Below are 12,122 nucleotides of genomic sequence, written 5' to 3' on the forward strand. Positions count from 1 at the left end.
GGAGTTCTTGCATGCTTTTTCCTGGCACTCTAAGTATGTAACTCACCTTGTGCTTCAGACTGCTTCTGGAAAAACAGGGCCCAAAAAGGAAATTCAGGCCCTGTAGTAAGAGTACAATAGGGCTTTAATACAGGAACCCCTAAGTAACACATCTTGTCATAAGGTTACTTTTGCCTGTTAACTCTAACTCAGTTTGGTGAGTTCTGGTGATTTGGAATGTTCCCCAGGCAGACAAAAGCTCATAAGGCTTTCTTTGACTTCTCAAATGCTGCTTAACTTAAAAAAAAAAAAAAAAGAAAAATTAAAACCTGAAAACAAGAAGTGAAAGGGTTAAGACCCATTTTCCAAATGACACTTTTGCAGCTCAGCATAGATGGGGATTCAGTGCAAACAGTTGCTGTAATGGAGAATGAATTTTCCCTTTCATCAAAATGAAGTTTTTACTCCCAAGCAATATTGAATCCAAGGAAAACACAATCTAGGAGTCATTCAAACAGTTTATTCAAGATATTTTAAAACTGAGGAGAAGTGCATGTGTGTATCACAACGCTCAGAGATGTGAGATAGGATTTTTCCCAGTTGCAGCACAGTGACCTGAGTTTGTTTGCTCTGGTTTTGCATTAACTGATGCCTCTCTGTCCACAGATGAGAACAGCGAGAGTGAGAGTGACTCAGATGACAGGTTTAAAGGTAAGGGATCAGCCTTTAGTGACTCCTAGTTAGACCCTGTCACAGACTTTATTAATGAATGTTCTCCTGCTATTGCACATTGTTCCTGTCCATGGCCTGTGTTCTCTATAGTTTCTTAACTCCATTACTGCACAGCTCCCAAAGTTCCAACACAGGAGCATGAGTGTCTAAAGCAAGGAAAAAATTAGCTATGAAGATCTAACAAGGATTTGGCAACTGTGTCATTTAATGAAGAACAGGACCTTTGATAGAGGGTCTTGACAGGCTTTGTCAGTCACTGTAGAGATCTGATCTATTCCAGACTGACTACTGGGTGCAGGCTTAGAGGGATGAGATTGGATAAAGATGCTTCATATGCTGCTTTCAGTGTTTACTGCTTGCTGCTATTGGAGGCAAGGATCTGGGTCTGATCCAGCATTGTGGTTCTTAGACTCTTTTATAAGTCTGCAGTCTCCAAATTGTAGAAATTCTTTTATCAGCACCTGCACAAACTCTGCCTGAGTCAGGCCAGTAAATTAGTTTCTCCTTTTCCTAAGTCCTGATACAGAAAGAGACCTATAAAAAAGTTGAAGGCAGCAGCAACAGACTTAATTACTAAAAACCCATCATGATGTTAGTAGCTGAGGGGTAAAAAAGACAAGTGTGTGGAGCATGGGACAATCATCCATGTCTATTTCCTGCAGATGACACCTGCTTACTGTACATGCAGCAAAGCTTTCGGAAAAACATTGTCTCAGGGAAACAGATTTGTGCCAAATAGGTGGTGGTAAGAACCATCCAAAACAGGGTGTGTGCACCATTGTACAGTGATGTGTGGAAAATGACTCCTTGCTCCTTTGTCTACCTGTACCAACCCAAAACCACTCGCAATTCTGTTTCTCTTTGTGTCAGAAAATAGAGGAATTGCTTGTTCTCGTAGGCCATGAAAGAATATAGACAGGGCCTGGCCCCTGTCTTATTACTGGGAGAATATTCTGATCTCACTGGAAACCGGGAGGCTTTTCCCCCATTGTTGCGGAACAGAGAATCTTCATTCTGATGTCTGTCTACCCAATGCTCCTGAGTGACTCTGTGTTTCCATTGATGCTCTCAGGGCATCCTGAGCTACAGACCCCCTTGTCACGTGTAGCATGACAGGACTCACTGGGTGCCCATCTGGTGGGCTGGGCTCTTTGGGTTCACCTCCAGCCAACGTGAAGCTGTGGCCTTGCAACATGGGGCTGCCTCAAGGCAGGAACAGGCAGGTTTTGTCTGGGGATTAGCTTCCTTAGATGTGCAGTCACATTGAGACCCAAGTGCTTTATCAAAATAATTTTTAATTTTTCTGTTGAACCAGATGTATGATGGCTGGTCATCAAGGGCTTTTCCTTAGTGCTTACGAAACCTTATTTCCCCACAGTCAGCCTTTGGAAGCTGTGGGAATTGGCAGTGAGTAGAGCCTGAACGGTTTGAAGTGTGCTGCTAACAGTTCCTTTACCATTGCCCAGAGATCCTTATGTGAAGAGCTGGGGAAGAGCATGCAGGGAGCTGCTTTTACTGAACTGGTTTTGGGTTTTTTTGGTGTACCAGCACTGGTAGTGATGCTAATGACCAGTGCTCCATATGTATCAAGCTACAAGTCACTGGATCAAGGCACATCTTTGCCTTCAAGATCATCCCCCTATTGAATTAGCACTAACAAAGCAACCCACAGAAGGCAACCGGCACATCTTTCCTTTCCTCCCCTTCCCTGGAGATTATTCCATGGCTTGCCTTACATGGTTTGTAGCAAAAAGCTGTATAGGGACAGGGCACAGAACTGTCTTTCATCAGGGTAAGCCAGATGTGTCACCCTGGAGGCACCAGTGCATTTGCACAACCACATAAGGGCTTTTAACCTAGTCTTATATGTGAAGAAAAGCCAGACCTTCGGCAAGGTAGCAGGTATGAACTGCAGATTATTTCAGTGACCGAGTGTTGCATAACTTCAGTACTTGGAGAGGGTTTGATTTATGGGTGCAATTACTAAGGGAGACTACAGAAGGTTTGCTAACTAGAAGGTTTGCTTTTGAAGGGAGAGCATGCTTGGAATAATTTTTTGGCAAATCAAAAGTCCTTTGTGAATGGCTGTGGCTTACACAAACTCATTACAGTCTCAGGTAATGATCTGTCTCTTTTTTTCTTGTCTTTTTAAATGCCAGCTCATACCCAGCGCCTTGTGCACATCCAGTCAATGCTGAAGAGGGCTCCAAGTTATCGAACCCTGGAACTGGAGCTGATTGAGTGGCAGGAGCGGGAGTTATTTGAGTATTTTGTGGTAGTGTCTCTGAAAAAGAAACCCTCTAAAAACACTTACCTCCCAGAAGTGACATACCAGTTTCCCAAGGTAAAAGAAAAATTCCTATGTACAGCTCATTCTAAGATCAGTAAGGTGAATAAATAGAAAAATGAATAGAAATCCAGTTTTTAAATGCAGCTTTCAGAATTTTTCCAAAGCAATCTGTTACAAAGCGAAGGGCATAGAAAAGGTAACTGAAAGTTTTCCCTGTTTTCAAATTTATCTTTTCCAGAGCTGGAGAATTTGGTCTGATGATGCATGCTTTAAAGACTTCATTTAATTCAGTTTCTAAATATTTCACGTTTCACTCATTTTGGCTATATTAGGATTTGTTCCAAAACTCACTGAAGTCAATGGAAAAACTTTTGCTGATCTCTGCCATTTCTCTTGTGCTCTTGCAGCAGAAGGGTATTTGAGCTAGGGCTGTGTTTTATGTGGCCATCATGCAACAAGGGAATTTAAGACAATTCAAAAAATGAAACCCCAGCAGTGATTATTTCTTTTGTACAAGCACCTATAAACCTGTCTTGGAGTCATGCCTCACACTGCCAAGCACAAATACAGGACAATCTGCTGGACCCTGGCTCTCAGTGCTGCTCAGTGCCCCTGCCCCTGAGCAGAGCTGGGAAGGGACACTCCAGGAACTGCCTGAACGCTGCTTTTCTCCCGGCAGCTGGAGAGGCCAACCAAACAGATGCGGGAAGCGGAGGAGCGCCTCAAGGCTATCCCGCAGTTCTGCTTCCCTGATGCCAAGGACTGGCTCCCTGTCTCTGAGTACAACAGGTAAGTGCTCCAGAGCTCCTCTGTGCCATGGAGTGATGCTGAAATGATGCTGGAGAGCACTGGAACAGTGCAGCCTCAGCCTTGTTGATGCCCAATTAAGGAAGCAGCAGTTTGAGTCTTGGCCACTTTGTGATCAAGCAGCTGTATTTAATTTTTCTTTCTTTTGAAGTTCTGTGTTCCTTTTCTTCCCTATTCTGCCTGCCTCACAGGCCTGTGTGGCTGAGGGGAAGAGGCTTGAAGGTTCTTCTGAGTGCTAAACTCAAAAGAATAAATGGAAGTATTTAAAATAAATCTTAAAAAGGATGGGGCCCTGCCCACCCCCTGCCCTAGTAATTCACCTCAGAGTGCTCATCTAACATTGCAGGTTACCCCCCTTCATTTGGCTCAAAATGTTGCTTCTGAGAACTTTCTTGGAGCTGTGCTCTGTCCCAGCACAGCTCCAAGAGGAGTCCTCTGTTCCTTCCATTGGAGATGAAGGACTGGAGGAGAAGGGCGAGGAAAAGGAGAGCGAGACTTGCATTTTCTTTTTCATTTAAAGTGACCTCAAAAAATATATAATTCTTTCTTCCCTGCATTGATATGAGAGAACTGGTTGATCCAAAGGTGTAGAGTAACAGGATAGGCAGAAGGGATGGAATCATGGAAGGACTGGGTTGGAAGGGACATTTAAAGGTCATCTAGTCTGCCATTAGCTACCTTTCTGCCATTAGCAAGGACATCTCCAACTCAATCAGGTTGATCAGAGCCCTGTCCAGCTTGACCTCGAAGGCTTCCTGTGATGGGGCATCCATCATGTCTTTGGACAACTTGTCTCAGTGTTTTACCACCCTCATTGTAAAACATTTCTTCATTTTAGCTAGTCTGAACCTACCCTAGTTTTTGGTTTAAAACTGTTACCCCTTGTCCTGTTGCTACAGACCCTGTTAAAAAGTCCATTCCCATCTTACTTAGAAGTCCATTTTATGTGTTGAAAGGCCACAATAAGGTCTCCCCAGAGATATCTGTAATTCTACAAACCCTGGCATTTCAGCACAACAAAGTGTTTTACATAATGCCGTTTAAAACTTGCAAAGCAGTCAGGAATGTTTCACAGCCCTCACAGACCCAACCCTTTACCTGTGCTGTAATTACAGCCTTAAACTGTTAATTTTACTGCTCTGTCACAAATTATATTTATCCTAGATAGAGACATAAAATGAATTGGTTTTGGAAACCTGTGTTGTTTCTGGATTAGAAAATGATTTCTCTACTCTCAGAGAATATCTAAGGTTCTCCCTTTAAGAACAAAGCTCAGTCCAAAGGCAGGATCAAGCTAAAGGTAAAGGAGCACTGGAATAGTGCCCTCAAAATCTGATTCTCATGGTTCTTCTGCAATCACTGACACTCAGCACCCATCTCTTCTGATAAGACAGCTGGGTTGTCTTTAACCATATTGCTGACAGAATTTTTCCACAGAGTATGTCCTAATAATAAAGACCTTCCAGTGGGTAGCGTCTCTCACTTGATGAGTGTCCCTTCCTAAGTGATCTACCTTGTAGCCATGCTGTAGTTCTGATATAAGCTCTGGGCAATTCACTTTCTCCTAGTGAGACCTTCTCTTTCATGCTGACTGGGGAGGATGGGAGCCGGCGGTTCGGGTACTGCAGGAGGCTATTGGTAAGTACGTCACCCTCACTTCAAAGGGCAGAACTCTCTTTAAAAAATCCCAAAACTGAGATTTAAAAAATCTCAAAACAGTCTGAACTGAGGGTGTCTCTCATGTCTCATGGTTTTTAAAGGAAGCAAGGTTTTCTCACTCTGAAATTTGGAAATGTAAGGAGATCAAGTTAAAAGGAGAACTTGTAATAGCCATTTCAATCAGCTAGAACCCAAGGTGTGTAGTGAATTTCTGAGGATGTGGGAAGTTTCTTGTGTGAGCACTTCATAAATTCTTTATGTAACGTACTTTCAAGCACAATCAGAAATACCACAACACTGGAAACAAAGGCAAAGCTGGTATTTCTAAACAATTGTGAATAGTGTTTATCTCTTGGGTAGCTGCTTACATCTCAAAGGACTGCCAGCACTGTGTCATCAGTCTGCAGCTCAGAGCCATGCAACAGACTGGTGCCAGCAGTGGGAAGTCTGGTTTCTCACACAATTTTCAGTCCTCATGACCAGGGGTGGTCAACAGGGGAGGTGCAGAGCCTACAAACAGTGTTGTCTCATCACCTGGAAAGTCCCTGGACACTTGATAAACTGAGAGCACAGCAGTGTGTGTGTATATCAAGGGAGAGGAGTCTGCACAGAGGCTTGCAGAGTGTGTTAAGGGAGGTGGAGCATAATGCAAACAGGGATTCTGGTGTCCATCCTGCACACCTGATGGGATGGCAGCAAAGCACAAAGCAGTTGGTTGTCCCTGCACTGGCCTTGCACCTCTTGGCAAGGTTTGGAGCTGTTTGTGAATGACTGCGTGGGGAGCTACGGCTCCTGTCATGTTCTAATGACTATTGCTCACGCAGGGTTGGGGGACTTATGTGGAGATTGGATGCTGCAGGAGTCTTTGTTTGACTCTGTGTGCCAAATGAATGCCTGCAGCAGTTTGTAAATAGACACCCCCTCTCTAATAGCAAGGCACACTAGCACTTTCCTCTCCCTTCCTTTTCTGGCATGACTTCCTACCTTTTCAGGCAGGAAACACCTGCCTTCAGTAGCTTCCAGCAGAGCAACTCCCTGTCACTAGCACAGCACCCTCTGTCCTGCATTCTGCTTGTGCCTGACCCTGCTCCTCCCCTGCTGTCTGTCCATGGCAGAGCTCTTGGTGTGCAGATAGCAGATGCTCTGTCTGGGAGGTGTTGCTGTGTGTGGTTCCCTATTTGTGGGAAGTTTCATTAATCTAACATAACAGAAAACTTGTTCATTGGTCCTGGGGGTGGTGTTTGCCATAGGTAGCATCACAGGGACTTCTTCTGTATAAAACACAGTGGGCCACAACGAGATTGATGTGTGGGCAGGAAATGTCACTGAAGACTTGTGCTGCAGTAAACCTAGGGCTCGTCAGGGGGTAACTCAGGGATGAACAAGGGAGGTATCTAGAAGTCATCGTTGCTGGTGTAAATAAGCATAATAAGATGTAGGGCAGCAGTACAAATCAAATTTTTTTAAATGAATTGTCATTTAAAAGGGTAATAAGGTCTATTTGAAAAACAAACAAAAAAAACCTCAGAAAATGTTGGTTAGAATTAAATTATGGAATGTTTTCACTCTACCAGGTAAAGGTGGTTTAAGACTTATTTCTGAGAAGGTCAGTAAATTTGTAGTCATGCACAGAGCTTGCCTTTGTGAAATGCCAAATGGTTAGTCCTGGACCATGCTGAGACTGAAATAACCAGTGAAAATAAAGGAGATTTATACACAGGAATGCTGAATCGGTTTTTCAATGAAACATTAACATGGGCTTTTTTGACTCATTTAAAGCTCAGTGAAATTCACCCTACATTAAGGACAACATAAAAATAGAACACTGACTTTCAGCTGGTGCAAAAGATGGCTGAGTATATTAGGAAATACCAGGAACAGAAATAAATCAATAGTGCACACTTTTATATAATGGTGTTTTGAGACAGCATTGGAGATTTTAATCTCCACTAGATAAGACAAACATCAATCAACTAGCAAAAAGAAAAAGCAAAAATAAGTCATGCTTTGCTAAATCTATGTAATAATTATAAAGCCAGTTATAAAGCAGATCTGCTGCTGCCACCTTGGGTAATCACTTAATTCAGGTTGCTTAATATGGATTCCAAACTCTGGCACAGAGAAGCTGACATATCTTATCCCACTGGTACAGTCTTCTCAGCCAAGGAAAGGAAGGAGTGATGCCAGGCACTTCACCAGCTTTGCCCTTTGTGGGGCAAATCCAGCCGTGCCCTTCTGAGAGCAAACCCGGGGCTTAGAAAGAGAGGGGCTTTTGGAAGGTGCAGAAAAACATCTCAGCATTTTCCCTACCCTGTAGAAAAGGCAAAAGTAGCAGAGATCTTTTATTTGCGTGCTGCAACCTCTTTCTGTCCTGCTGGGGGAAATGTGGAGTCTGTGTGGTTACCTGAAGTGCCTTTTCCATAGGGTTTGGCTGTGCTCATGAAGTGTAACAATTTCATGTCCCCTGCAAAGGTTGGTACATGGTGAGACAGCCTCACTGGTGTGCGCCTTAGTGTGAGATATGTCTTTACAGAAAATCCAGATTTTTTACAGGCAGCAAGGAGCAGGTAGATCCTGCAGGAATCCTTTATATACCAGCAGCAGATTTTTGTGTTTGGGGGTCCAATTTCCTGAGGAGGTTTTGGAAACTTATGCCAGGATGGCTTTGATGTCCAGAAGGGCACAGCCTCTCCTTCAATTAGTCCCATTCCTGGCATGCAACTTCTGTGAAATGCAATAACAATAACTTGGGAACTACATGCAGTTTTTAGCAGATATTATGTAAGAGGAAGGGGAGACCACACTGTAACACAGAACCATGAAGCCCCCCTAAAACTCTTATAAACTGCTCCACTGTAAGCCAAGCCAACTGCTGTGAGGCTAATTCCTTAGAAAATGTTCCCCAGCTGTCCTGTTGAAGGATGCTCATGTAATACCCAGAGAGAGGTATGTCACACCTTCTGGTGCATTTGGCAGCCTCGCTGGCAAAAGCTCCATGGCTGGCTGGGCCAGGCAGCCTGATCCTGTGAGGATGGCTGGCTGCTCTTCTGCAGGGTCTGGTGTGCAGATTCTGCATTTAGGAAACAATTACGTTTTGTCAGCCTTGCTCTCCTTTGGCGTGTTGTGATATGAACAAACTGTCCCACTTTTCTTCCTTCAGATCTCAGACCTTTTCTGGGGTCTGTGTGCCAAAACTACCTCAAGGGACACAGTGACAATTATGTTTTGTTTGTTCTACAAATCCTGTACAGTATCCCCTTTAAATGTATTTATATTGTTTTGTTTCATTTTAGAACAGGATTAGAATGGAATGTAACCTATTGTCCCACAGCAGACAATCTGCATTTCCATAGATAGCATGAAATTTTCCAGTTACATCTTGATACCTCCAAGGCAATCCTACAACAGCTTTTCTAGTGAGTGCACGTCAGCAGCAGAGATGATTTGGGCACCCTTGCAGGGACTGTTTCATCCTATGTCTCTCTTCCCTCTCACATAAAATTTGACCCTCCACCACTTTTCTAGGCTCAGACAAGCCAGCCCCAGGAGTCCATGGAGAAGCAGATGCCGGAATGTGAAAGGTGTACCTGAAAATATGGAAAGCAGTTGTTAGGTGGGATTAACCTGACAACCTGGATTTCCTGGGGACAGGAGAAGGACATGCATTACAGTGTGAAAACAACCTTTGTGGGATGCAGACTTTTAGGAGCTGCAAAAACCTCATTGGAAAACTCTTTTTTCTTCCTGCTCCCTTCCATCCTGCCCTTGCCCAAGTAGTTTGACAGCCCTGTATACACTGAGTACTCTGGCACCTGAAGTTCATGTTTCACAGAACAAGAAGTCTTTAAGAAGTGCTTTTGGATTTACAACACCCACAGTTTTCTCATGGTCAGAATTTGGATTGGCCCTAACACGGAATCAAGAGCCTTCACAGAAACTGGCTTGTGACTGACTATTCATTATAGCCTGCAGTGTTTGAATTGTTCTGATTCCTGGCACCTCTAAGGAATATCTCTCTTTCTGGGTATGCTGGCTAGTGCATGTGCTTTGCAAAGGCCACTTCCCTCACGCAGCTCAGTGAGATGGCAGACTGGGAGATGATCTTTGAAGGCTCCATAGACTCCAAGCACGTGGACAGGGAGGTGGGATTTGAAAGAGAAAAATGGCAAGCTTGGTTTTTGGAGCAAAAGCCTCTTGTTTTGCCTGCCAAAGATTTTGGAGTGGGCTTTAGTCAGTAATATTCAGATTAAACTCACTATAAAAAAGATTGTCCTGAGCCATGTTTGGACCAGTCCAGATGCAGAGCTTGTCTTCTCCATCTCAGCCAGTTTATGTTCATCATTTTGGGTAACTGTCTTGTTATCATCAAAACTCATTAGCATTTTCATTTTGTGATACTGAACTAAGGCTGAAAATATCCTGGGCTCCACAAAAACAAGTTGAAAGCAAATCAACCCCAAAACATCATCCCCTCCATCTCTCTTCTTTCAGGAGCAGTGCAGTGCATCAAGGCACAGTCACTTGGGTGCCTCTCAGCTGGGCTACTTTAGCATTCTGCTTTCCTGATCTGGACCTATTCTTTGTGTGCAGGAGTGAGCCTTGGATGGAGGACATGCCTCCAAGACTGTGTAGCTACCTTGTAGAGCACAGCCTGCAGTTTGGGAGAGCTCACTTTTGGGAAGAGAGGAGGTTACACTGGTGCTGATGGGCAGACCCAGGGTCTGAGTCTCCCCTAGTAACAAGAGAGGAGTCCAGGCAGAAGTGTCATATCCCATAGGATATTCTTGCCCAGAAAAGAAGTAAACTAAAGCACAGTGGGTGTTTTAGATCAATCTAAATTGAGGTGTAAACTGATGGCTGAGAGAGGAGGTTATGTGAAGGCTTGCCAGTGCTATACATTTGAGAAGTTCTGCCCCTCAGAATGGCTCTGTTCGAGGCTTTTGCTTGCTGCACTTACAGCTGATGTGTGTGCATCTGTGAGGCTGCGCTGTTTGCAGGGAAAGGTCTCAGAAATAACAAAAAAGGATGTCCTACACAAGGAGAGCAGGGAGAGAAGAATCCCAGCTCCCATAGACATGTAACCTTTAAGACATTTGAAAGCAATGACATTTCATAAAGGAGAAAGTTGGACTTAGTGCTAAGCAGTTATTGTTTCTGGTCTTATAGATGACCCAGGAATGTGATGTTTTTACTGGCACTCAGTGAGACAGCTCTTGGCTGGGAGCTGTCCAAGGCTCCTGGCATGGCTTCGGCATTCCTGCAGATTTGACACAATGATTTTAACCAAAATCCCACATGCTTGATATAATCTCTCAGTGCCTTTAGAAAGGATTTTATACCTAATATGGACAAAAAAGGGCTCTGCTTTTTCAGAGATATGACGTGTAATGAGCAGGTTTGGATCCAGAAATAGACTCATCTGTGTTCACTTAGCAGTGGTATTTTTTTGTGGTCTTTATTATAACACGCAGGCACCTGCTGACTGTCCAAGTCTAGAGTGCAATATTCAGGTTTAAAAAGCACAGCTGCCTTTCAGTTTCTCTTGATTTTCATCTCTGTGGCATGTGAATTTCAAACACTTCCACAGGGAAGTTGATCACTGTACCAGCAGAGTCCAAAAAAGAGACAAAGATAAGTGGAACAGGCAGGGTAGCAGTATGCTGAGGGAGTATAATTTGCTTCTCCAGGACAAATCTTATATAGGATGGTTATAGAGGATGATCTACAGTTTCACCTGGGGAGGGGGTGAGAGGGATGTGTATCATTGATTCATACTTGCCACTGTTTAAGTTGTGTAGGTTTCAATTTATCATGATTTGGTCTGGGGAAGTTAACAATTTACTCATGTAGCCTGCCTTTGTTTAGGTGATGGACTGGCTTTCTGCAGGTTGAGCTCTCTCAGAACACTATGGAGTGAGGGAGTGTGGACCTAAAGCCATCGTGGCTTTCCTTAGTGTTGCACACCAGTGTTGCACACGGTGGCCCCACTCCTCGTGCTTCAGCAGGAGCAGGAGACAGAGGTAGCAGAGGCATGAGTTACAGACCTGGTCCTATGTGCTTTTATGTCTGCAAGCGGGAGCGATGCTGGCATACAGCTCCAACACGCTGTGATTTCCAAGGAGGATAAGCTCTAGCTGCACTTTTCGGTTTCCTGACTTATGGAAGAAATATGATGCTTTTCCAAGAACAGCTATTTGTTAGAGAAGCAGATAGTGAGAGATGTCACATGATGGCCAACTGTGTGGTCAGAAAGAGAAGTGTATTTCCTCATGGCTCCACATTAATATGTAATTCCCATGTCCTCTTTGCTGTTATCAGCCCAATGGAAAAGGCCCACGCCTACCTGAAGTTTACTGTGTCATCAGCCGCCTGGGGTGCTTTGACTTATTTTCCAAGGTAAGGAGATATTTTTTAATTGCTTTTTAATTTGATTGTTTACTGAGACACATCTGCAGTGATGAACCAGACTGGAAGAATTCCTTGCTTTGATGGGAGAGAACTATTTTACAGTTGCTGTTTTGGATATTCCATCTCTATTATTTGGTTCATCAAAGAATGTCTTATTACTTCTGTGACTGAGGCAGAAATTGATTTAGAAAACATCTGGGTGTCTGTATGATCTGGCTGGCTGAAGTTTTTTCCATTGTTTTCCACA

At 43.8% G+C, this 12,122-nt stretch overlaps 1 protein-coding gene across 4 annotated transcripts in view; it reads left to right on the top strand.

Moving 5' to 3' along the window:
- Positions 1-12,122, top strand: part of DENND2B (DENN domain containing 2B) — a 151,104-nt gene that overhangs the window by 112,008 nt on the left and 26,974 nt on the right. For 2 of the 4 annotated variants that reach the window (XM_063398042.1, XM_063398041.1), the window contains 5 exons: positions 646-690; positions 2,871-3,054; positions 3,677-3,790; positions 5,377-5,446; positions 11,786-11,863. In XM_063398042.1, the coding sequence (XP_063254112.1) occupies positions 646-690; positions 2,871-3,054; positions 3,677-3,790; positions 5,377-5,446; positions 11,786-11,863 (491 nt within the window). Of the gene's footprint in view, positions 1-645; positions 691-2,870; positions 3,056-3,676; positions 3,791-5,376; positions 5,447-11,785; positions 11,864-12,122 lie in introns of all 4 variants that reach the window. The other 2 variants (XM_063398043.1, XM_063398040.1) reach the window with 1 other exon arrangement.

The sequence above is a fragment of the Prinia subflava genome, chromosome 5, assembly GCF_021018805.1.
Source record: "Prinia subflava isolate CZ2003 ecotype Zambia chromosome 5, Cam_Psub_1.2, whole genome shotgun sequence".
Taxonomy (NCBI): domain Eukaryota; kingdom Metazoa; phylum Chordata; class Aves; order Passeriformes; family Cisticolidae; genus Prinia; species Prinia subflava.